The 26,901-nt window shown below is 40.9% G+C and overlaps 2 protein-coding genes across 4 annotated transcripts in view; one reads left to right on the plus strand and one right to left on the minus strand.

The window, feature by feature from the left end:
• Positions 1-511: 511 nt before the first annotated feature.
• LOC307040662 (UTP--glucose-1-phosphate uridylyltransferase-like) lies at positions 512-16,031 on the plus strand. 3 transcript variants are annotated; one of them, XM_079683716.1, is made up of 10 exons: positions 512-714; positions 4,014-4,129; positions 5,730-5,837; positions 8,620-8,805; positions 9,987-10,120; positions 10,358-10,655; positions 13,026-13,223; positions 13,569-13,811; positions 14,726-14,830; positions 15,681-16,031. In XM_079683716.1, the coding sequence occupies exons 2-10, from the start codon at positions 4,031-4,033 to the stop codon at positions 15,786-15,788; spliced, it is 1,479 nt and encodes a 492-aa protein (XP_079539842.1). In that variant the 5' UTR covers positions 512-714; positions 4,014-4,030; the 3' UTR covers positions 15,789-16,031. The 3 variants fall into 3 exon arrangements, with proteins under 3 accessions (XP_079539842.1, XP_079539843.1, XP_079539841.1); XM_079683715.1 differs by lacking the exon at positions 512-714 and adding an exon at positions 2,865-3,085; XM_079683717.1 differs by lacking the exons at positions 512-714; positions 14,726-14,830; positions 15,681-16,031 and adding exons at positions 2,864-3,085; positions 13,999-14,043 and having other exon boundaries at positions 13,569-13,865.
• Positions 16,032-17,095: 1,064 nt separating this feature from the next.
• vps54 (VPS54 subunit of GARP complex) overlaps positions 17,096-26,901 on the minus strand; it is a 25,506-nt gene continuing 15,700 nt past the window's right edge. The window contains exons 9-20 of the mRNA XM_079691059.1: positions 26,720-26,886; positions 26,040-26,169; positions 25,223-25,404; positions 24,162-24,274; positions 23,749-23,812; positions 23,521-23,626; positions 23,225-23,312; positions 22,665-22,786; positions 22,404-22,484; positions 21,280-21,387; positions 21,072-21,166; positions 17,096-19,482 (exon numbers count right to left, since the gene is read on the minus strand). Coding sequence (XP_079547185.1) covers positions 19,377-19,482; positions 21,072-21,166; positions 21,280-21,387; positions 22,404-22,484; positions 22,665-22,786; positions 23,225-23,312; positions 23,521-23,626; positions 23,749-23,812; positions 24,162-24,274; positions 25,223-25,404; positions 26,040-26,169; positions 26,720-26,886 — 1,362 coding nt within the window. The 3' untranslated portion in view covers positions 17,096-19,376. The remainder of the gene's footprint in view (positions 19,483-21,071; positions 21,167-21,279; positions 21,388-22,403; positions 22,485-22,664; positions 22,787-23,224; positions 23,313-23,520; positions 23,627-23,748; positions 23,813-24,161; positions 24,275-25,222; positions 25,405-26,039; positions 26,170-26,719; positions 26,887-26,901) is intronic.

Raw genomic sequence — 26,901 nt, forward strand, 5'->3', positions numbered from 1 at the left:
ATACAAATGGTGGAATATGCAGTGGAATAATTGAGTTAAAATGGGATGCAATTCAAATAAAAAACAACACATTTACAAAATAACACTGACTTTAAAATGAGAAATAGTACATTAAAACATATATTTAAAAACATGTAATTAAGTCTTAATTTTATTGAAGGGAAATTATTAATTAATTGTATTACTAACAAAGCACTTATATACTAATAAAGGGCTGGCTTATCTAAAGCCAGTTGAGTAGCACTTGAAATGTTTGGCTCTATGAAACCTGATGTACTTATATAATTCTGTTTTCTTCAAGGTTGTATCTTCCTGGTCGAATACACTTATTGTAAGTTGCTTTGGATAAAAGCATCAGCTAAATGCAATGTCATGTAATGTAATGTAATGTAGTAAAAATAGACCGTAATGGAGAGGCGGGACTTGTTTGCGAGTTCCTCTGATTGACGGCCCTTTTCGACCAATCAGCTGTCTTGTTTTTTTGTCTTGCGCGTCACGTCACCTTCGTCAGGCGGTGTGTGTCCTGGGCTGGCTGTCAGAAGCTAACGGCAGCAAGAAGATAAACACTGACTTTTAACCTTTTAATTTCACTTTGTATCTCTAAAACCGAGTCCTCCGGGTCTGAGCAGTACTCTGGGAGATAGTGTGTCTCTGGCCGAGGTTGTCCGTGTGTTCCTCGGCTTTGTTTTTGAGGATTTCCCAGTGCTTTGACAGGTGGGTAACGTTAATATCTTTGAGACAGACCAGTTGCTGCAAGAAAAGTGTGTCAGAAATAGGTGTGGTCTGCAGATTTAAGGGAAATTCAATTAACATTCACAGCTTTTTAAACATTATGTGAACTGCTGCTGTGGCATGCATCTGCTTCCGCCTTGTGTGTCAAAACACGTATATATTTACGTATAACATGTTTACACCACCTTTGTAGATTGCAGTGGTTGCAAAGTGAATACAACAGGATTTAGTAAATGTTAATGCAATATAAATTAGTTATAAATATAGATTTGTATAGATTTAAATAGGTAATACACCATCAGGTAAAAGTGTTTAAGGTTAAAGTGACAATATAAAAAGATGCATGTTTATTTAGAGAAGTACATTATATATTCCTTATACAGTCTACAATGTGATAATTTAAAGTGAAATAAAAAACAATGAACTCAAAACTCTTGCTCATTTTTCTGTTGATACACTAAAAGAGCATTATATTTACACGTAAAAGACTTTAAACGCATTTTAAAAGACTACAAAATAAGTATTGAGTTGACCTTTTAGACACCTGGTTTAAATGTCAGGGTAAGAGGTCACCACTACAACCTACTTATTGACATCAACAACACATACAACAATATGTACAGTAAGTGCACAGATAACACAAACTGTGGAAAAAATCTATAAAAACAGAGAGAAAATCTCACATTTCTTTCATTAATAAATATAAATACACAGATGATTAGTGAGAATTAACAAATATTGGACTTTTTAGCCCTAAGACATGCAGGAAATACAGGAATAGTTTGTGGGAAATAATGTTATATTTGAGATATTTTGCAATAATAAATACAAAATGTACTTTCTTGTTGTCAAATGCTAGACTAGAGATACGTTGATCGGAGAAGTGGAAGAAATATTGTGTAGAATTCACGAGCTGCTGTTATCTTCATGTGGAAATTCACTTTCTGAGTTTCAAGGCACATTTTTGAGATGTTTCAAAAGAAGCGTCTCAACTATTTTTACTGATAAGAAAGATACACACACACACACACACACACACACACACACACACACACACACACACACACTGTAGAGCAGAACAGCATGAGAGAAAATCTAAATATGTTTTTATGAGTTTGTGAAAGTCAGGTAAACTTTACACAAATATATTTGACTACGAATACGTGTTTTAGCATTTAGTATCTCTTTGGAGTGGATTTTAGGGAAGCTTATTTTACTAAGATAATTCATTTAATTGCATTTATTTTAGCGCTTCTCCTGGGGCTCAAAGCGTTACATTACATATTAGACATACAATACATCCATACTGTGGACAATACCCACAGGCAGGCTGACTGCAGTGGCGGTCAGAAAGTCAAAGTTAGTCGACAAAAGTTACATTTTCTATAATGGTGACGTTTCAATTACTTAGAAGTATAAACAATATCATTTCTCAGTTTTGGAGCTGATATAAAAACTACATATCTTTTTTAAATATCTTACATTAAGAAAGAAAAAACACATTTATTCATTCAACAACATTTCTATACGTTCTGAAAGTTACCATTTATTAAGTTTACAGATAAAATAATATCATATTTGAGGACCTTAACCACTCACAGGAGGGCTGTTTCCTTTATTAGCCAAGCCTTCTGCCTTCAAACGTTTACAACGTGTCTCATTAATACTGAATTTATTAAACATTAAATATGACATTTCCCGTCAGACGAATAATTGATTTAAGATTCAAGATTCAAAGATTTATTGTCATGTCATGTCGTATACACAACTACAGTGTAGTTATGCAATGAATGAACAACTCAGGTCACAGATTTCTCAACAATGCAATTACAAGACATACATATTTATAAAAAATGAAATAAAATAGTCTGAGCAAATATGAATGGTGCAAGCTCAGATGTATTGACCACCAGCCCTTATTGTTTTCAAACTCACCTATATTTAAAGCCCACAGGGGTGTAACTGGGGGTCGACTGCGCACGCACGCACGCACACACACACACACACACACACACACACACACACACACACACACACACACACACACACACACACACACACACACACACATTGTCTGTTTTGATTGGTATGTGTGTGTGTGGGCAGGCCTGGTGTTTAGTCGGGGGTCGGGGCTTCAGATCTGAGAGCTTTTCCTCTGGGCTGAGGAAGAGGAGGACGTCTGTTGTTCTCTGGCAGCTGCTTTCTCTTTGGGACCATTCTTTACTTTCTATCAAACACATGGACTCTGTGTGAATCTGCTCTGAAACGTTGCCGCTGCTTCCTTTCCTCAGATCGTATCTTTACTGTGTCTGCTTTTAAAAAGACTCTGGTCAAATGTCTCTAACGGTAGAGGGTAAGTTGATTTGCAGGCTGTTGGGATGGGACTGCTTAGTGTGAGAGATTACACTTTTGTCCTTCAATAACTAACTTCCTGTGTTCTCCGAGCCAGTGTAACTTCATGTGTTACGTTAACAACACTTAAGAGGTTAAAGAACCAAATGCTGATGTTGTTGTCTCGTAAAATTCATCATAAAGGATTTAAAAACGGTATTGTCCTCTAAATACGAAGGACAGTCTTTCAGACACTAACACACACTGAGGTCAACTTTCCAAATGGCAACTTTATTGGTTTGAAAATGTGATTTAATATAATAACAAACATTTAATCCATATGGAATCATTTCGTTTTAAAGTTCACATCACCTATACACTTTCAAAAACCTTCATTAAGTATCAGATGTGTTATTTTTAAATTGTTGTATTTTAGTGGAAATGTGATTGTGTATCGCACTTTTAGTCAAATGCTTAAAATGAATCTAATAAACTAATAAGTGCGGCAGATATCTTTGACGTTCATTGGGAGTAAATGTAAAGAGAGGAACACGTACACCTTTGAAAATAAAACGCTTTTACTGCAGACAAAGTAAACAATTTCAAAACCTGGACTGCACTGTTTACTTTAACTGATTTGAAGCTGTTCAAGGTCACCTGTTCAATAACACCAATTTTCTGCCGTGATATTTGTACCAATATTGTGGCTGTTTTCCTGTCAGTTAATACAAAGTACAGCGTGCGTTTGAACTGGACAGCACTGCCTTGAATCTCTTCATTTAAAGCCGACACAGTCATCAGTTGAAGTTGCTGTCAGGCTTAAATACTGTCTTACTTAAAGTGGAAACTGTTTGTCTCTTAGCCGTTTTTGCATGACTTCAGACGCTGAATGGATCTCTCGGGTTTTTGCCTCTAATGTCAAATGAAAACCTTACCCTGTGTGTTTTCAGACCTGACCGGAGGAGTGATGACGGAGTTTCAGGAGAAGCTGAGGGCGCAGCACGAGGACTCGATGCACCGCGAGCTGGAGGCGCTGCTCGGCACCGCCAGCAAGGCCGAGGCCGAGGTGAGGCGCGCTCTGAATGCCTCCCAAAGATAACAACGTTTATATCTGAAACACCTCACATCCACCATTAAGCCAAGCTATAAGAGCATCAGGCGAAGTGAGATTGAGCGCTGAACAACTCCACATGGTTCTCTATGAAACTTTATTACCGTGAGTTTCTTTGACCAATAATAATCATCAAAATGTCTGTAACTAAACTCCATAATGTAGTGTGTAGGAGTTGTGTAGTTGTATATCCTGTATTTTGCTCATAGCTAGCCTGACTTGATGTATTACTTAAACAATCCTTAGGGGGTTTAAGCAAAAATGATGTTCTCTCATCGTAAAATATATACACAGTTTTGTCCTCAAACATCCGAAGGACGCTATCCTCATTTAACGCCCGACACTGAACATTTAATGAGTTCACGAGAGCCTGTTTCAGTCAGAAACCTAAGAGCAAGTATCTGAGCCATAGTTGGTATAAGAAGATGCAACTTGATTTTATTCTTTGAAAGAAAATCAAATGTTCTTAGCGAGGTCGGATCAACCTCAACATTCACTCGATAGACTGAGAAGTGCAACAGAATGAAACTCAGAGATGAACTTCCTCTGTCCTTTGTGCTGTAGTGTGTCACTCGTGAAAGCTATCACTCCATCCAGATTAGTTCGTTGTTTTTTTATCTTTAGTTGATTCTGGGCTCAAATCTGTTACGATTGTAAAGAATAATTTGCAGGCATGGCAGGGGGAGGGGACTGTGGTGAGGTGGATCCAATCACAGGGGAGTGAGTTGTTGTTAATTCGTCATTTCAACTCAGATACTTTATTTCCACATTTATGACGATAATGTCAGAAAAGTATAATGTTTCAGTTAGGGTTATTTTTCTCGTACATTTACCATTTGAGTTCATTAGTTAAGTTCGATTTTAACCTACAATTGCCTATAAACACAATATTTAAAATCCTTTCCTTCTTCGTTTCTTGTGGTTATTCATGTTGAACTGAAACACATTCAGCTTGGAGCAGCAGACCGGTCTGAACCACAGCGTTCAGTGATGGGGGTACCGGGAGTCATGGACTCATGTAACCGTCACAAATATTTGTAAAGTGTTGCAGACAGTCGTCTTATCACACTGAGAACACACACTCTGTTTGGAGAGAGGTGAACGACCCAGGGATCACACACACGCACACACACGCACGCACGCGCACACACACGTGCACACACACACACACACACACACACACACACACGCACACACACACGCACACACACACACACACACACACACACACACACGAGCACACGCGCACACACACACACACACACACACACCGTCCTGCCCCCAAAAATACTCATGAAATTATGCTTCAAAATGTAGTTTTTTGTCGTCATTTGACCCCTGTGTTTCTGCAGTTACATTTAAAAACAACGTTCATCAAATGGGGACAAAGTACTTAAGTACGTTTATTAAAGTACTTTGTTCCCATCAAATGAATGTTTACATCTTTTAAAATGTGCCAGAGTTGTATTTACTTCAAACTAAATCACAAAAAAGATGGATTCTGCTCCCCAGGCCACGGCTCAGTTTTCCTCACGTCTCTTTTATTCTCTTTCAGATCTCCAGGAAAGACTTTGAGGGCTTCAAGAATCTCTTCCACAGATTCCTGCAGGTCAAAGGTCCCGCGGTGGACTGGGCCAAGATCAACCGGCCCCCGGAGGAGTCGGTAAGCACAGATAGATAGATAGATAGATAGATAGATAGATAGATAGATAGATAGATAGATAGATAGATAGATAGATAGATAGATAGATAGATAGATGGATGGATGGATGGATGGATGGATGGATGGATGGATAGATAGATAGATAGATAGATAGATAGATAGATAGATGGATGGATGGATGGATGGATGGATGGATGGATGGATGGATGGATGGATAGATGGATGGATGGATGGATGGATGGATGGATGGATGGATGGATGGATGGATGGATGGATGGATGGATGGATGGATGGATAGATGGATGGATGGATGGATGGATGGATGGATGGATAGATGGATGGATGGATGGATAGATAGATAGATAGATAGATAGATAGATAGATGGATGGATGGATAGATAGATAGGTACTTTATTGGGAAATGTTTTCTTTGATTGAGCACAGATAACATCTGGCAGAGAGAGGCAGCATGTAGCATCCCCTCTGTTCTGCAGACTGAGAGAGATGTGTTAAAGCACCGCAGGACGTCAGGCTGTCATAAATCTAACAGAAACATGTCGCTGCATAATCTGGAGAGGAGTCAGAAATGCTGTCCTTACTCTACTCTCAAATGAACCCTACTGACTTCAGAGTATCACAATATGTTTGGAGAAGTTATGTATTTGTGGTTAGCTTTTTAGCTGACAAGATACAATATATAAATCAGAAAGTTCAGGATTTGCTAGATATCTTTCCTTTTCTGATGCAGCATTTGTTTGACTTTGCCTTCAGTGTAGCTGTTGTGCATTAAGGGGTTCAACTGGATTCAAATTCAACACCAGGGGTTAACATATTTACAGTAAGGGTTTTGTTTTATAGTCCCATTTCCAAATGTTACACTAGACATTTCATTCATTAGGCTGAAGCTCTGATCCAAAGATCTTAAATAAGAGCACTAACCCTTTGGCTATGCTGATATTCATATATAGTGTCCTTGAAGGGGTTGACAGGACTCCAATATTTAGAAACATACAAATAATTCTGATGAAATAAACCATTCTGATGTGTATTCACATAAACAATTACAAACAAAACGGTTTATTTCTGTCATTGTCAGTGCACCAAAACATTGACATTTAATAAATAAATAGTTTTAGCACGTCAAAATCAGGACAATCGGAAAATAGCATGATTCAAATGTTGGCCTCTTCTTATTTTATGTTTATGAGATCAATAATTGTAAAGACTTGATGGATAATCAGTGCACAACAGTCACTCTAATTGTTGAAGTAAGTACAGGTTACTATATCACAGTGTGGACACACTCTGTTACAAGTGAGAGCATTCAACCAAGGTACAAGTTCAAAGTATCAGTATCTAAATGAACTTAGACTGAATGAAGGAAACACATCTCTACACTGGTGGTGCTTTCAAAGAGTGAAATCTGAAGCTGAAGCTATAAGTGAAAACGTACGCCAAGAGAAACAGAGACAGTTTTTAACTCTCTGCTCCGAGTTTAAATAAATCCGTCTGCAGTGAACGAGACGAACAGAGAGCAAAATGATCCCAACATCAAACTGTTCCTGAGACAAGCTAACGAAACCAGATCTGAGCACAGAGAACATCCAGGCTGCAGCCAACTATGTATCACACACACACACACACACACACACACACACACACACACACACACACACACACACACACACACACACACACACACACACACACACACACACACACACACACACACACACACACACACAAAACACACACACACACACACACACACACACACACACACACACACCCCCCTCAGTGTTCCTAAAATACCCGTGCAGACTGAAGGTCAGGACTAAGAATAGAGGTGACCGCAGCAGCATGTGAGGGTCTGCATTTAGGAGGAGAGGTCGAGCAGACGCTGACATTCATCTGCTGCTGAAACACTATACTGTAAACTGAGGGCACTTGTGCAACACACACACACACACACACACACACACACACACACACACACACACACACACACACACACACACACACACACACACACACACACACACACACACACACACACACACACACACACACACACACACACACACACACACACACACACACACACACAGTCACAACAAATGAGGAGTAAATATGGTGTCTAACCAGAATTGCTGCACAAATGTACAAATGTTTAGAATTTCCAGTAAGGGTTCATTTGAAGGTGCTTAGTTCTAGAAAGTAATTAACAATCAGTGCTATACAGTAAGTTAACAAAACACATTATTTACAGAGTATGTTAAAGTAGGATATGAAGAGATTCTATGTGATGGATTTGACTGGTCAGTAAAGGCAACACACACATCAACAAGTTCAACTGAAGACTTTGAAATGTTCTGAGATTTTAGCTCTCACCTCCATCTGTCCCTGTTGTTCCCTTCAAGTCTCTTTCCGGTTTAGTCTACTTTTATACATTGATTTTTTCGTGTCTTTTTAGCCCAAAATGATCAGGAGTCATTGCAGTCATTAAGGTTTTACATGTGAATTAGCAGATCATTGTCACACTACAAGGTTGCCTCCTCGTTTAACAAAAGAAAAACCTTATCAGAACTATTGAAGTATGAAACAGCTTTTTACAGAAATGAAGGACATTGTTTACGCCAACAGTAATTAAGTAATGTTTCTTAAAGGTCGTCTTAAAGCCCTTTAATCAAGAAGGCCTTGCGACCCCTGTGAAGACCCTCTGACCTTGTCCTTCCACAGTCTGACCCTGACGTATTGCCCCTTCAATCCTGTCTGTGTTCAGATCCAGCCCTACGAGAAGATCAAGATGAAGGGACTTCCTGACGACATCTCAGCCAGCCTCAACAAGCTGGCCGTGGTGAAGCTGAACGGGGGTCTGGGGACCAGCATGGGCTGCACGGGCCCCAAGAGTCTGATCAGCGTCCGCAACGAGAACACCTTCCTGGACCTCACGGTGCAACAGATAGAGGTGAGGGCGCTCAAAACAAGCGCCTCCAAACCTTTAAGTCAATCAAAGTCAACTTTATTGTCAATCTTTCAGTTTGTGTGTACGGACAGAGAGATCGAAATGCCTGTAGCTCTCTTCACGACACAGACACAGGTCGGTTCTTTGACACGGGCGTTTATACTTAAGCAATAGCTCACGACAGGCCGTGGTATATGCTCATTATATCACAGTTTAGGGGCGTGGTTCGGCCCGACGCGGTATACTGTTTTTCTCAGGCGCGGAGGGATACTGACTTGTTGTGAAAAGTAATTTACAATTCTACCCGTGGCATACACTCAGTATATCACGGCTAAGAACCAATCAGATTGCTTGATTCGACTTTTCCGTTTTATAATCGGAGTTTTAATTTTCCGTTACGCCGTGAGAACCACACCAACGAACAACACTTTATACATAGCCAAACACATTAGCATAGTGTGCTACCATAGACTGTATATATAAAGTGTGCTACGCATACAAATATATGAATGGAAATAGGACATGACGCCCACGTGAAAACATGAAACAAATACCACGTTGGCCGCTTGTCGTGAAAGGAGATGATTTGAATCTTTAAAGTTCCCTTTCTGAATAACTTTATGTCACGGACTGCAGCAGGGCTTCAATAAGGACATCAACCCACGTTGAGTTGCCCAGTGCATCACCGAAACACGCAGTACCAGTACATGAACAAACATTAGCTCCTAGGCACAAGAAACAACAAACACTTATGGTCATAACACATAGTTATCTGTCTGCATATTGGTGTAACATATCAAACAAAACTGTATTAAATCATGCCATATTTTAACGATTATAATATTACATGAAATAAAGTCTTTATTTATTGAATTGAACCATGAAATGAATTATGTTATTCTTTTAAAATAAGGCAACTTTGTTACGTCATTTACAATACCGTTTACCAAATATGTATATCCTATATATACACAATCAACAGACACATTTATACATATGCACACATTAAGACCTAAATAAAAGCACAACAATCAATATATACAAAATAACCGTCACTTCAATATCTTTGGGAATGTACATTAGTGTGAGATTGTCCATAGCAGCGTGAAGAGTGTCTGGAGCTGGATTAAACCTTCAGACCTCAGAGGGTCAGCATTAAACTGAACTCTGTTTTTGTTTTTCAGCATCTGAACAAAACGTTTAACGCAGACGTTCCTCTGGTCCTCATGAACTCCTTCAACACGGACGAGGACACGAAGAAGATCCTGCAGAAATACAAACACCACCGCGTCAACATACACACCTTCAACCAGAGCAGGTACTGCACACACACCGAACCAAAGTGTAACCACAACTGTGTCTGCCATGCAGCTTTTGACACTGAATCCTGGATCCACATATAAATACAAGCACATGTCATATTGCAATTCATTTGAACAAAAACAAATCGAAATACAATGAGAATACTGCTTTCTATCCCTTTTGCACACCATGTGAAAATAAGGAAAGTCTGTCTTTTGAAAGCTTTTTACACTATCCATGTTTCCCCCCGCAGGTATCCGAGGATCAACAAGGAGTCTCTGCTGCCCATCGCTAAGAACATGTCGACGGGGGGGCAGAACGGGGATGCGTGGTACCCTCCGGGTCACGGGGACGTCTACGCCAGCTTCAGTAACAGCGGCCTGCTGGACAAGCTAATCTCCGAGGGGAAGGAGTACATCTTCGTGTCCAACATCGACAACCTGGGCGCCACCGTGGACCTCTTTATCCTCCAGCACCTGATGAGCCAGCCGGCCGACAGGCGCTGCGAGTTCATCATGGAGGTCACCGACAAGACCCGGGCCGACGTCAAGGTGAGGGGAGGGCGGGGAATATGCTTCCAGCCGAGCTTAAGCAACATATTCTGCTAATTTTCAGGTTCATATCAGTATGTAGTGTCTCTACTTTAAAGAGTCCTCTCCTGCTGATGTTCAGGTGTATATCAGTATGTAGTGTCTCTACTTTAAAGAGTCCTCTCCTGCTGATGTTCAGGTTCATATCAGTAGTGTCTCTACTTTAAAGAGTCCTCTCCTGCTGATGTTCAGGTGTATATCAGTATGTAGTGTTTACTTTAAAGAGTCCTCTCCTGCTGATGTTCAGATGTATATCAGTATGTAGTGTCTCTACTTTAAAGAGTCCTCTCCTGCTGATGTTCAGGTTCATATCAGTAGTGTCTCTACTTTAAAGAGTCCTCTCCTGCTGATGTTCAGGTGTATATCAGTATGTAGTGTCTCTACTTTAAAGAGTCCTCTCCTGCTGATGTTCAGGTTCATATCAGTATGTAGTGTCTCTACTTTAAAGAGTCCTCTCCTGCTGATGTTCAGGTGTATATCAGTATGTAGTGTCTCTACTTTAAAGAGTCCTCTCCTGCTGATGTTCAGGTGTATATCAGTATGTAGTGTCTCTACTTTAAAGAGTCCTCTCCTGCTGATGTTCAGGTTCATATCAGTATGTAGTGTCTCTACTTTAAAGAGTCCTCTCCTGCTGATGTTCAGGTGTATATCAGTATGTAGTGTCTCTACTTTAAAGAGTCCTCTCCTGCTGATGTTCAGGTGTATATCAGTATGTAGTGTCTCCCCTTTAAAGAGTCCTCTCCTGCTGATGTTCAGGTGTATATCAGTATGTAGTGTCTCTACTTTAAAGAGTCCTCTCCTGCTGATGTTCAGGTGTATATCAGTATGTAGTGTCTCTACTTTAAAGAGTCCTCTCCTGCTGATGTTCAGGTGTATATCAGTATGTAGTGTCTCTACTTTAAAGAGTCCTCTCCTGCTGATGTTCAGGTGTATATCAGTATGTAGTGTCTCTACTTTAAAGAGTCCTCTCCTGCTGATGTTCAGGTTCATATCAGTATGTAGTGTCTCTACTTTAAAGAGTCCTCTCCTGTTGATGTTCAGGTGTATATCAGTATGTAGTGTCTCTACTTTAAAGAGTCATCTCCTGCTGATGTTCAGGTGTATATCAGTATGTAGTGTCTCTACTTTAAAGAGTCCTCTCCTGCTGATGTTCAGGTGTATATCAGTATGTAGTGTCTCTACTTTAAAGAGTCCTCTCCTGCTGATGTTCAGGTGTATATCAGTATGTAGTGTCTCTACTTTAAAGAGTCCTCTCCTGCTGATGCTCAGGTGTATATCAGTATGTAGTGTCTCTACTTTAAAGAGTCCTCTCCTGCTGATGTTCAGGTGTATATCAGTATGTAGTGTCTCTACTTTAAAGAGTCCTCTCCTGCTGATGCTCAGGTGTATATCAGTATGTAGTGTCTGTACTTTAAAGAGTCCTCTCCTGCTGATGCTCAGGTGTATATCAGTATGTAGTGTCTCTACTTTAAAGAGTCCTCCCCTGCTGATGTTCAGGTGTATATCAGTATGTAGTGTCTCTACTTTAAAAAGTCCTCTCCTGCTGATGCTCAGGTGTATATCAGTATGTAGTGTCTCTACTTTAAAGAGTCCTCCCCTGCTGATGTTCAGGTGTATATCAGTATGTAGTGTCTCTACTTTAAAGAGTCCTCCCCTGCTGATGTTCAGGTGTATATCAGTATGTAGTGTCTCTACTGGGACATGTCTCCATACTTTAATGTTCAAAAAGCTCTTTATTGTTCTCATACTGCCTGTGCTGCAGAACCTCTTTTCACCCTCTGTCTGAAACCTGAGCCCAGTCTGCTCTGATTGGTTAGCTGGACGGCTCTGTTGTGATTGGTCAACCACTTAGAGATGTCCCGCCCCTTAGCCTATCATGTACAATGTGTTGGAGCGCTAGCCAATATAAGGTTGGGTTTAACCTAGTGATGAGAAGTAAACAAAGGAGACCAATGGAGGCGTTTCAGGCAGGGAAAGGTTAATAGGGCCTCTTATATATTTTTAATAATAAATGTGCTGGTTTTGATATTTTATAGATACACACTTTCATTTGTTTTATAACTGTTAGTGGGATAAAGACTTGTTGATGGATACGTGTGTACCTGCAGATGGAAAGGAGCGAACATCTGGCATACATCATAAGATAAGATGGAACTTTATTTATCCCCGTTTGTAGCAGCAACAGAGTCAGAGTTAAAAACAGGATTCACACAAGGTAAAGATAAAGACAAAATAGAATACAAAATGTAAATAATAATTTAAAGTGATAAAGTGACTGTTGAAATATCATCTCTTCTCTTGTCTCAAAGCTGTGGTGCTTCCTGTGTGCAGGGCGGGACTCTGATCCAGTACGAGGACCACCTGAGGCTGCTGGAGATCGCTCAGGTCCCCAAGAATCACGTGGACGAGTTCAAGTCCGTCACCAAGTTCAAGATCTTCAACACCAACAACCTGTGGATCTCTCTGCCCGCCATCAAGAGGCTGCAGGACACGAACAACTTGGACCTGGAGATCATCGTCAACCCCAAGGTGAGGCTCTCACTTTTACATTTGATCTTTAGGATATTATCTTAAAAGACCTCATGCACTAATTACATTTCATTTAGCGGGCAATAAGTCCAATCTACCAGGAATATACACACTGAAAATAGTCAAAATCCTGCAGGTATATTAGCTTAGTCCGGCAGTGGCTCAGTCAGTAGGGGCTTGGACTGGGAGCTGTAGGGTCGCTGGTTCAAGTCCCCGACCAGACTTAAAGTAAGGAGTGTGGACTGCTACTTGGAGAGGTCCCAATTCACCTCCTGCCCTGCCGTGGTGCCCTTGAGCAAGGCACCGGACGACACAGCTTTTGACCCTCCCTCTCTCTCTTCTCAGACTCTGGACGGGGGTCTGAACGTGATCCAGCTGGAGACGGCGGTGGGCGCGGCCATCAAGAGTTTCAACAACGCTCTGGGAGTGAACGTGCCGCGGAGCCGCTTCCTGCCGGTGAAGACGTCCTCCGACCTGCTGCTGGTGATGTCCAACCTGTACAGCCTGGACGCCGGGTCGCTCACCATGAGCAGGAAGAGGGAGTTCCCCAGCACCCCCCACGTGAAGCTGGGCAGCTCCTTCACCAAGGTGAGATCCAGAGAGAGAGTTATTACTGAAGAGACAGTTAGATACTGCTCTGAGGTCAGCTTTAACTTTCTCATCACTTTCTAAACTACATACTGCTCTGGGGTCAGCTTTAACTTTCTAAACTACATACTGCTCTGGGGTCAGCTTTAACTATCTCATCACTTTCTAAACTACATACTGCTCTGAGGTCAGCTTTAACTATCTCATCACTTTCTAAACTACATACTGCTCTGAGGTCAGCTTTAACTATCTCATCACTTTCTAAACTACATACTGCTCTGAGGTCAGCTTTAACTATCTCATCACTTTCTAAACTACATACTGCTCTGAGGTCAGCTTTAACTATCTCATCACTTTCTAAACTACATACTGCTCTGAGGTCAGCTTTAACTATCTAATCACTTTCTAAACTACATACTGCTCTGAGGTCAGCTTTAACTATCTAATCACTTTCTAAACTACATACTGCTCTGAGGTCAGCTTTAACTATCTAATCACTTTCTAAACTACATACTGCTCTGTGGTCAGTTTGAACTATTAAATAACTTATTTAAATCACTTTCTAAACTACATACTGCTCTGAGGTCAGTTTTAACTATTAAATAACGTATTTAAATACTGTAACTTTCTAAACTACATACTTCTACTTATGTGCAATGCCTTGTTTTGTTGTTTTTGATGCTGCTGCAACACAAACATGTCCCAAATTGAAATGACTAAAGTACCTCTTATCTTATCTTAATAAGTCTAGGATTTCCTCACTTTATCTAAATAAAACACATTTATAGCTTTGTTATTTTTTGAAGAAGAAAATAATATGTATCTTTGGTGACTAGGTGTTACTGAAAATAATGAAATTCTTCCCGATTGTACGCTGTGTAACATTTGTGATGTTTTTGTTGTGTTGTGTTCAGGTCCAGCAGTTCCTCTGCAGGTTTGAGAGCATCCCCGACATGTTGGAGCTGGACCATCTCACCGTGTCCGGAGACGTGACCTTCGGGAAGAACGTCTCTCTCAAGGTCAACCACTCTCACAGACACTCAACTCTCACGACAACAGTTTGCCAAAAAGAAAAAAATCATTAAAAGTCATAATAAAAAGTAATAATGCAGTATGCCAAAAGAAAAGTGAACAAAAAAGTCATAAAGTATGCGATGAAAAGTCATATGTTACAAAAAAGTCATGAAATAGTATATGCTTTAACAATAGCATACAACTGTGATGTACAGTAAGATGTACAGTAAGTCCAAAAACAATTCTTCTAATGACTTTCTAGGATTGTTATAGGATTATTATATTGTTTTGAATCCTATGATCTTTTGGTGATCTTATTTACTTCTTCTCTCTTGAATGTTGTTCATACACGGTACCGATCAGGCATTGATAAACTCTTATAAATAACAAAATACAAAAAAAATGAAATGGAGACAAGTAGATTTCTGACATCACAGAACAGTCGAAGCTTGCCTTTACATCAACGCATGAGTAATACAAATGTAATGACATCATATATATTAGTAAACAGTCGAAGGATACATTTTTCGATTTTAATACTTTATATACATGTTCCTTATTTTTCAAAACAGGACAGTATTCTTTTTTTTTTTTTTTTTTTAGTGAATCAGAATCAGGTTTATCACCAGGTGGGTTGACACGTACGAGGAATTTGACTTGGTGTCGTGGTGCATACATAAAAGTATAACAAAAATGTAAAAAAGAACACAGATAGCGAACTATATTAAGAACACTAATGCAATAATTTACATCAAAATAGAATGCAATAAGTGCTGTATTAGTTCCAACGTACCGACTATACCTCTGCCAACAATAAACCAGTCAAATAACTTCCAACCCCTTTACCTCCTTCAGGGAACCGTCATCATCATAGCCAATCACGGAGACCGGATCGATATCCCCGCCGGAGCGATGCTGGAGAACAAAATTGTTTCTGGAAACCTGCGGATCCTCGACCACTGAGGCATTCTGGGAGAAAGAATAGCGATTTCAAACAAGCCATTTGCACCTTGAAGAGAATCGAAGATGATTTCTTCTGCTCTAATGAACTATCACACGTTGGTTTCTTTGAATGTAAAGACAACCTGAAGGGTCAAAGGTCAACGTCTTCCTGTCTGCAGACACGGGGGAACGTCCTGTTTCTGAAAACACCGTCTGACCCCTGTGGTGTTTCTGCTGTCAATAAAAAAAGTGCAATACCTTCAACAGAGAGTCATGTGGTGTTTGTGTCTGGAGTTTAATACCAGACTTTGGATTATTTTAAATTTACAATATCAAAATAAAAACCTCCAGAAAGAAGCTCAGATTCAGAGGGACAGACCTGAGTTTCTTTTGCAGCATTAAGGTACTGTTTGTGTGTATGTATATAGATGTGAACATACATTAACAAACTATCCGTATAGTATTATTATAAACCATTACTTATGCATTGATGTTTTATACAGTTATATATCGGACTACAATTTAAGTTTTTTCTTTAATATGAATTACTCTTGATTTATTGTCGGTTTAAATTAAATAAAAATATGAAATGCCGTTACAATTTTCAATACAACTTTCTCAGTTTTGTGTCAGTGAAGAGGCATAAAAGCCAGAAACTAAATTAAAGAAACTAAAACAGAATTTAATAAAAAATGTATTTCATTAATAGATTTATGACTGACTATTAAATACGTTTTGGTAGTTTGAAGATTTTGCATTTGCACTTTTTTTGCATGAGAATTTTACATTTTAAATGAACTAAACTACTTGATGTTGGTTTTACATTTCACTAAATCCAACTTCAACTGTCTTTGTAATAAAAGGCCTTTCATAAGCCAGTCGTTTTAAACCCATTTAAAAATTATGCAACGGCAGGAAAAAAAACAAAAAACAAAATATTTAAGTATGAATGGAAAACAAACTTTTCAACCATAATAACTTTAATTTGATAAAAAATGATATATATGTATATTTATCTTAGATCAATTGTCTTCACTGTACAATGTTATTTTATATTTAATCAAATGTAATTTGGATTTTTAAGGAAAAGTAAAGAATTTTTTGTTGTTGTCAATTATCACACTTGGAAAGGTAAATCAGCACAAAACTGGAAAATCTGAGAAACTGTAAATTGTAATTTGCGAAGAAAACTCCAGTAGGTCCATCTCTAATTTGAAGACAATGTTTTTGGACATTAATGACGGATAATATTCTGACACTTTATCAACAGAGCAATTATCGGACCAAGCCTTAAATGTTCAAATGTGCAGCAGAAGAAGAACAAGGCGCTCCATCATCCTGTTTTATTCACATCAGGTTTGAAGAATTCAAGACATTTTGGATTCTCAGACATGCAGCCAGACTCATCCACACACTCACTCACTCTCACACACACACACACTCACACACACACACACACACACTCAGACACACACACACACACAGTGGTATGGTAGGCACACTGTAGTGGAGCTCAGATGTGTCGTCTGACAGTCAAAAGTAGGCACTTCTGAAGCAGTGAGGAGAATCATTTTGTAGGCAGCTGCAGTCACATCACACTCGTTTGATCTTAAATCCATACGAGAGCATTTAGATGTGTTTCTGAGAACAGCTGTTCCGTTTCATAGATCTCAGGATAACAGGATGGATGTCCCTGTATTAAAGTACTTCAGCAGTTAATGCAGTGAGAATAAAGTTCTGTTCTCTCGTCATCTTCAATTACTTTAGAGCTAGACGGTAGTGTTTATATATTAGCCAGGAGACGGATGGTGATGTGACGGCAGCTGACAGGAGTTTCTTTCAGACGGAGCGCAGAACGACTGAATTAGGAGCAGGAAATCAGATCATTGGAGAAAATCATCTGAGGAGTGGAGTAAATCTGATTTCTTTATGTTTAAGCGAAGAACTGAAAAGAAAAATCGTAAGTTTTGATGAAAATCTGAAAAAGAAAAAAAATCACATTCTTGGAAAAACAACTAACCAAATGTTTGGAGAAAATCTGAAAAGTCGGAAAATCTTTTTTTTTTTTTTTTTTTGAGAATTTCTGAAAAAATCGGTCTGGATTAAATCTGACATTTTGAGAAAACCTGAAGAAAATAATCAAATGTTTGAAGAAAACCTGAATTTTTTTTCTCAAAAATCGGGCGAATACTGACCCAAAGATCCGGATCAGGGATTGGTGAAATGGGGATTCAATTTCATTTTTTCTTTTGAATTTTAATACCGAAACGTTCACTCGTATTGTTAATCCTGTTAAATGTTAAGATTTGATTTACTTAGTTGCTAAAGTACGAGTTATTTTGTATAAATTAAATAACAATTCAGTAAATTCAGGTTTGTGTTATATTTCATTAGACAAGGTTAGGAAGTCAATGGGTTTGGCTTGCACTAAATCCCGACCCGGGCATATTAAAAATAAACATTTAAGTACATTTTGATATTCCACTTATTGTTGAGTTGTCTACATTATCTCAACGTTTATATTATGGCCTACTTTCTTCAAATGTTACATTTAAAAAAAGGCATGAGCACAGATTTGATTGATTGTGGGATGAAATTGACCGCATTATTTTGCTGCAGTAAAACGAAAACGTAATTCTTGATGTCCTGTTTGAAAGTTCCAGCGTAGATATTCAAATCGGATTTTCTGCTCCGTTTCGAGTCGTTTGCGCTCCGGAGGAAACAAAGGGCTCCCGCTCTGATCATGCAGAGTAAATAAACGTCAGCAGGAGGAGAACAGTAGTTTGAGTCAGCAGCTGATTTTCATGCTTCATGTTCTGCAGTCTCATCGTTCAACAACACGTAGAAAAATCACCCTCGATCATCACAACTGCTGAATATCACACGGCTGAAGAAAATGCATAATTTAGTAGAAGTGTAATTAAAGAGTTAAATCCCCCAGATGAAGTCTTTTACTTTGGTAGGGACAGGAAGTCGCTGAGAGTTGTGATGCGTTCACAGTCCTGATGGTTTTCAGGGACTTAACTCTTCAAATACACATTTTTCAGATTCCTCCAGGTCTCACATCGATTTCCAGGTCTTGAAGTCTGCAAAATATTTCTTGAGTATAAAAGTTTAAGAATCCATTTCCACCCGTCACCACAGCCCGTAATCATCAGATGAATGATGAATGAGGTTCAGGGATAAAGAAGCCTCCCGAGTCCTTCAGAGAACGAGCAGAATCTGAACCCTGGATCCTCGGCTGTGGAATCTGCGAAACCAGCGGCAGAAGAAATCGTTGTGCGTTGGTGATAAAAATCCCTTCAGCCCTCCGACGTGTGGAGGGAAAAAGTCCGCCGGAAGGTAGAATGCTTCCAAGACGACAGAAAAATAAATTACCCGCCTTTTTTTCAAACGTTATCTACACTCGTCACTCCCACTAAAACCGTCTCTAATAATTTACTATAGCTTCTCTGTTGGATTGCACACAGTGATCAGCAGCTTTTTAAAGGTGGAGCTCAGGAAGCCCCCGGTTTTGTGTTTTTTGGTCCCTCCGGGCTTCCTTCCCCCCTGAGGTCGTCTCCACTCTGTCTCCGGGGCGATGCTGTCCCGTCCCGTCTCCGTCCTCCATCACCTCTTCTGCTCCCAGATCTCCACCATGTTCAGATCCAGCCGGTCCAGGCTCTTTAACACCTGAACGTTCTCCGTGTAGAACGCAACGTCCACCACCACCAGCCTGCAGACAGCCGGTCACATTCAAAACGGTTAGACTCGAGTTAAAGCCATTGATTGTTACAAAGAATAATTATCCTCCTCTTTAAATCATTTTGAAAAACACAACACATGCTCAAACATCTCCTGCTTCCAGATTCTCACTGTGTGGAAGTCCTCTAGTGCAGCGGTTCTCAAACTGTGGTCTGCGAAGGTACTGCAGGTGGTCCGTGGAAAAAAGCTAAATAAAATCTACTTTTTATTATCAAGGATTTTGGGGGACCACCTCATGTGTGACCTGCTCTATCGAAATCAGTCGCATTGACCCGAAGACACATTTTGAGTTGTATACACTGTTAGAAAGAGGAGACCCCTAGCTTTCTAATGATATCAGGCAGTGGGGTAGTGGTCGTTGGACGCGGGGGATCGCCGGTTATTTGGAGCCCCCACTTTTTTGAAGCATTTTTTTTTTTTATATTCTAGTAAATATAAAATCATTGCCAGTGTTATCAGTTGCAATAATGACGAAAACAGCCTGTGTGTGTGAGGGGCAGCGCCGTGTGTGTGTGTGAGGGGCAGCGCCGTGTTTGTGTGTGTGGGAGAGAAGCAGCGCTGTCTACTTATTTGCAATGACGTAGCTCAAGCATTTATGCAACTTGATTTGAAGCCTAATGCAAACAAGATCTGTTTATTCGCCATGCACGTCAGAATCATTTCAAGTCCAGATTCAATGTGGTTTGCAGAAGTAGGCTATATTTTTCGTTTAGTTTATTTAATAAGTTAATTTCAGGACAACTTTGGGAATTTTGTTTGTTTGTTATGAGTTTTGAATAGATTTTGAAAGTGGAGAGAGAGAGAGAGAGAGAGAGAGAGAGAGAGAGAGAGAGAGAGAGAGAGAGAGAGAGAGAGAGAGAGAGAGAGAAGCAGTGCTGTCTGCTTAGTTCAATACTGTTGCTCAAGCCTTTATGCAACTTAGGCCTATAAATTGTTTATGTAACTTATGTGCCGGTGTGTCCATGGTTTTGAGTCTGTGTGTGTGTTGAGCGCAGCACCGTCTGCTTTTTGCAGTACAGTAACTAAAGTAGGACTAAGCATACCGGTAGTTTCTGTGGACCCGTCTGCCCGTTTTGGGAGTGCACTGCGCGTACTTGTGGCATTGTTTGGGATGACCTCATTCAAGTAGCGTCCGCCGTCCTCTCAGCGCAGACAGACAGACACCGCTCACAAAAGTATCAGATAGGCTTCAATTTACTTTTCATTGTCTTTGATTAACTATAAAAAAATATCGGGGTTTTAACACTACGTTATATATGTACCTCTTTTCACCCTCTGTCTGAAACCAGAGCCCAGTCTGCTCTGATTGGTAAGCTGGCCAGCTTAGAGATATTCCGCCCCTTAGCCTATACCAGACAATGTGTTGGAGCGCTATAGTGATGTCACTTTGTTACGTAAGTAAACAAAAGGATCTATTTGATGGTTCTTGGAGCTCAACGTGCCTAATATGTTGCATATAAACATATAAACATATAAACCAAATACATTTGTATTATCTTTAGGCAGGAAATGATCCCTGATTAGTTTTAAATGAGTTTATAGTCATTAAGTGTTTGTTACCCGTTCTGTGGTCCTCCGTCATTAACGACCCCGAGTCGAGATAGCTGCCTCTTCAGGTGTAGCTTAAAACTGGCATTAATCCTCAGAAACAACATCTGCACACAAACACAGAAACACACATCTGTTTGAGACGCAAACTAACTCACAGAAACACAGCACATTATTACATTGCATCATTCTGTGAACAGTGAAGTGTGTGGAGGCTCACCTGCGTCTGCTCTTCAGGAAGGAGCTCAGAAATGGCTTCGTGCATCTTGGCCATCTGTTTGCAGACGTTTCTGAAAACAGCCGAGGGCATCGGAGCCTTCACTTCATACTGAGGACACACACACACAATATTATATATAGTATAGCATTAAAAGCAATATAATAAAGAATACCATTAAACTTAAAGTGTGGCTATAATAGAGCGTAAACGTTTCTTCCATAGGGTCACAAAGATGGCGAGAGTTGAACACATCTCTAGAAATCAACATTTGTTCAGAGTTCAAAGTGAGGTTCCAGAGCAGCACAGCTACAGACCAGGGTTTCCACTAGGATATTTTCTCGCCGGTCAAACGTCCGGACAGAATTTATTTTACCGGACACATTTGAAACTTACCGGTCATGTTTCAATAATAATAACAATAAGAGTTGTGTAGCAGAGTTTCCGTTAGCAGGTAATTACCGGACTATGACCGGATATGCTGATGTTTAAAACTCAGTTAATGAGAGTCATTTTTATATTGCTTCAGTTTGTAATCGTAACAGATCGAAAAGTTCAGATTCATTCATAAATAAATGATTCCACTAACAACAAACAACATCATTATTACATTCAAAGAAACTACTTGTAGTAGATGAAGTACATTATTCAAAAGTTTACATTAACTTTGAATAATAACACGGGAGAAACGGATCCTCTCTTTTCCTCCCTCTCTCCCTCTCTCTCCTGACAGCCCGTCAGTTTCTCATGCAGCGCGCTAAACAGTGGGCGGGGCTTCAGGTGATTATGCATCAGCTGATCTGATCTCTCTCTCGCGTCCGGTTACACTTCACTCGCGTTTATGTCCATATCGATCAGATCCAGCTCTCCTGATCGGCCTTCATAGAGAGCACAGATCAAACTATTAAGAGTGAATATTGGCCGATAATGACCGGTGGCCAATCGATCGGAGCATCGGACATTTTGACCGGCAGGTTTTGAATTTACCGGTTTTTATTACATTTTACCAGCTAAAAACCGGTAATTACCGGCTAACGGAAACCCTGCTACAGACATGAAGCGCTGTATGACTACACATAAATATGTAGTAATCACGTCAGAGTTTAAACATTCAAACCTGAGCTCACCTTTGATAAAACCTTCTCGGACAGACTGTCCATGATGGCCACCAGCTTAGCAGAGACCTCCGCTATGTGATCGTTGTAGTCCTGCAGAGCAACAAGACAACATTTGAACAAAACAACTTTTAGCTCTTAGAATAAAACACATTGATGGATTGTAGGTCAGTACAAATATGATTGACTTTTAATTGAGTAATTCCTTTTCTACTCCTCTACATTCCCTCCTTCCTGTCCCGTGAACCAATCATATCTCTTTGTGAGCGTTACCTTGGTGATGTGGTCGAAGTGTCTGAGCACGCTGTACTGTTTGGGCTGCAGTTTGGTCTCAAAGTGAGCTCTGATGATGGGAATGTACTGAACCACCAGCTGCAGGCAGCGGGAGGCTAACGCTACACATACACACACACACAGACAAACACACAGCAAAAATTAGACAGCAGAAACAACACCTCGCAATAATTAGCGCCTCTATTTCCAGAAAGCTCCTCTACAGGCGGTGATCTGAGTGTGTGCACGCGCGTGTGTGTGTGTGTGTGTGTGTGTGCACGCACGTGTGTGTGTGTGTGTGTGTGTGTGTGTGTGCACGCACGTGTGTGTGTGTGTGTGTGTGTGTGTGCACGCACGTGTGTGTGTGTGTGTGTGTGTGTGTGTGTGTGTGTGTGTGTGTGTGTGTGCACGTGTCTGTGTGTCTGTGTGTCTGTGTGTGTGTGTGTGTGTGTGTGTGTGTGTGTGTGTGTGTGTGTGTGTGTGTGTGTGTGTGTGTGTGTGTGTGTGTGTGTGTGTGTGTGTGTGTGTGTGTGTGTGTGTGTGTGTGTGTGTGTGTGTACCGAGGTTTTTGGTGGTGATAGTCTTCAGGCCGACGACCTGCAGAGCTCCGGCTCCCAGAACCAGCTGGCAGCTCCGAGAGTTGAAGTGCTGCAGAAACCACAGAAGAAGAAATGCTTTTAAAACACGATGCTAAGCTAACGGTGTGCAGCTGCTACAGGGCAGGAATCATCGCTTTTATAAATAAAAATACAACTAAAGATAAGATGGATACAATGAACATATCAATTCATTAAAATGATATACGGTAGTTTAACTTTTAAATAAGGAATGAAGGAAATGTTGAGGAGGCTCTGACCTTGAGGAGGTCGGACAGACGGGTCAGCATGTCGGTGGCGATGGATGGGATGTCGTTGACACACTGACAGTATTCCAGAAAGATCCGGATCAGCAGCAGCACCGTCCTGTTGCAACAGTTCACATCGTATGTCAATATCTCAGACTTTCATTCCAGGTAATCCTTTAAGACGAGGATTGTACGATTAGTTTTAAGTTATGAAACATGAACGCTGCTGTGATCACGAACCCGACGACGGCGTATTTCTGCCCGTTGACGAACAGAAACTCTGTGGGCTTCCTGTCCTCTGTACCTGCACACAGAACATAATGATACTTACATTTATACAATACTGGTTGATCTGAGAAGTGACATCTCTTAGCTGATCAACAATGATTGATTAGGTTATTGATAACATGTTTCCCATCTAACGTCAAAGTCAGAGTCAGAGGTTCATTGTTCCACACTGAAGACATTTTATTAAACATGTATCTCAGTCCAGACATCTTCTGGGTCTTTTCATTCAGAGTCTATTTGAGAACAAGCACCCAGTCAAGTGTATGCTCTTCACTGGTCACATGTAGCACCAGTTTCCTTCTTGTATAGCAATAAGCAGAACCAGAGGGGGGGGTAGGGAGCTGAAGTTTGGGGGTTTCGTGTACCTGGGATTTTGCGCTCCGGTAGAGTTATTCTTCCGTCAGCGATGGAGTTCACCAGATCCTGGAACTCAGCGGGAACATCCGCCTGCTTCCAGCGCTCGTTATCCAGGAGGAGGCTGCAAAACAACAACAAACAACAACAAACAACAAACAACAGACATCAAACACCTGGGCCCTTTCTCATTTCACTCATTTCCCCTCCTCGACTCCTTTGTCCTCCGGTAGTGACCCGGAAAAGGATGTCAGTGCGCTGTGTTGAAGGACATCTCATTTCTCTAATGCACTTCGAGGACCGAGGATCGAGGAGGCTCTCTGGATGAGGCTCTCTGGAGGAGGCTCTCTGGGGGAGGCTCTCTGGGGGAGGCTCTCTGGGGGAGGCTCTCTGGGGGAGGCTCTCTGGGGGAGGCTCTCTGGGGGAGGCTCTCTGGGGGAGGCTCTCTGGGGGAGGCTCTCTGGGGGAGCTCTAACCGAGGAGACACTGATGGCTCCTCCGTGGATGTATTTCCGGCAACAGAGATGTTTCAAAGAGTCGTGACGCACGGCCGGACTGATCTCAGCCAATGACAGCTCTGCATGCATCCCCTGGATATTATTAGTCTCTGATTGTGTTACGCTATTATGAGAGTGCTCTCATACTTGTTTGAATCTGAAATTGTATATATTTATATAAATATATATATGTGTGACGAAGGTAACTTATAATGCTTATAATGTTGAAAACTGTTCATTTTTAGAGTATTATTTCACGTAAATGTGTTATTTAAATAATGTGAAGACAGTTTTTTTTGTCCGTAGTCGTAGGCAAGGCAAGTTTATTTATACCTTTCAAAGTGCTTTACATTAAGAAACAGTGCAGCAGAAACCTGATATAAAATGGTATTATAAAACACTCATCGACACACATATTTATGTATACAAGACACCAAAAAGTGCATTTTGGATAATAGGTGACCTTTATAAAAACGTGATAACTGTTTTCTTTGTCGGTAGTTTATGAAAGCCGAGGTTGGTAAATCATACTCTCTCCTGTGTGCTGTAATCTTCCCGTCTGTGTTTCTGCTAACCTGAGTTTGGTCTTGCGCTCCTCGTGGAAGCGGTGCACGAAGCGGTTGGCCTGGCTCTGCAGCGCCCCCCGCAGTGAGGCGCTCCTCCGCCCGCTCAGATCCTCCGTGTCCCGCACGAACCCCTCCACCGTCTGAGAGAGCAGCACGAAGTCCGCCGAGCTGAGGCGCTCCAGAGAGCCGTCCTGTGGAGACAGAGGGAAGCTTCACGGACAGAGATGGCAAAAGTACACATCCTTTACTCAAGTAGAAGTACAGATACTCGTGTTTAGAAATACTCTGGTGAAAGTAGAAGTACTGACTAAACTTCTTTACTCAAGTCAAAGTAAAGAGGCTTTGAAATGTACTTCAGTAAAAAGTACCCATAACTAGCAGCTGTTTTAAAGAGTACCTGACCTCCCTTTATATTAATAGAACAATAATGTCATTGTTAGCTAATGAATGTTTCCATGGTGACCAACGGCAACATGACAACGTTTTCATTGGTCCCTCTTCTTTAGAGAAGACCAGGAAATGATGGATACACGGATCGTGTTCAAATCAATAGGCACGCAATGACTCTAAATAATAATGATCACGCCACCAAACACACATTCAGACTAAAGGAACCAGCCTGTTTGGGAAATGAGAGAAGTAGAAAGTACAGGTATTTGTGTTCAAAATGTAAGAAGTCAAAGTAAAAAGTTGTCAGAAAAATAAGTAGTGGAGTAAAGTACTAAAACCAGAACAATGTACTTGAGTACAGTAACAAAGTATTTGTACTTCACTACTTCCCCCCTCTGGTATTATTGTATTATTAACCCCTCCTCAGGTTGTGTACCTTGGCCCTGGCGGTGAGGACTTTGACGCAGCGGTCGTGGCTCACGTCGGAGGCCGTGTGCAGAAGCTCCTGCAGCGTGTTCATCACCCTGTTCAGCTCCAGGTCAGACGGCATCATGTTCTCACCGGACCTGGACACACACACACACGTACACTTACAGTCTGAGACTTTTACACACACCTGAAAATCCCCCCTGTCATTATAATCGCCACAATCAAACCTTAAATTAGGGTAGAGAGTTTAACAGATGTGCACTTGTTGTTCTAGGACAACAATATGTCAGTAAATAGGACTATGAGAATACTCAACGCCATCACACCCAACATTAGCCGCCTTCGGCTTAACAACATGAAGTCACGCGACCGCGCAGTAGTTCCTTTATAGCTTAACGTTAACTTTTTACTTTTGGACATTTAATGTATGCTTCCTAAATCATGGAAGTGGAGATAATCCTGTGCATTTGCCAACCTTTTTTCTACAATATTTCAAAATAAAATGGAGAAATCTCTTATTTCTTTGTTTTAGGGAACCTGGGAAATGCTAACTTGCGGACCAGCCAACAAACAAACGTCAGAGCTGCACCACTGTATAAGTACGTAGCATCTCTTAATCAAACTGGACCCCTAAAAGGCTCTTAAATGAAAAAAATAAATAAAATGGAGAAATCTTGAGTATCTTACATGTAGCTCTGCTCGCGGCTGATGGAGGTCTCTGTGTATCCAGAGGCGGAGTCCCTCTGCTGGAGCCTCGCCCCCCCCACCGAGCTCTGGTCCTGGTTCCTCGCCCCCCCCACAGAGCTCTGGTCCTGGTTCCTCGTCCCCCCCACAGAGCTCTGGTCCTGGACCACCTGCTGGGCCTCGTT

Source organism: Notothenia rossii (genome assembly GCF_949606895.1).
Source record: "Notothenia rossii genome assembly, chromosome: 1".
Classification (NCBI taxonomy): domain Eukaryota; kingdom Metazoa; phylum Chordata; class Actinopteri; order Perciformes; family Nototheniidae; genus Notothenia; species Notothenia rossii.

Bases quoted from the DNA above. Each gene is read 5' to 3' on its own strand.
- LOC307040662 (XM_079683715.1), top strand. The intron at 4,130-5,729 runs GTGAGGCGCGCT...ATTCTCTTTCAG, and splicing joins CCAGCAAGGCCGAGGCCGAG to ATCTCCAGGAAAGACTTTGA. The intron at 10,656-13,025 runs GTGAGGGGAGGG...TCCTGTGTGCAG, and splicing joins AGACCCGGGCCGACGTCAAG to GGCGGGACTCTGATCCAGTA.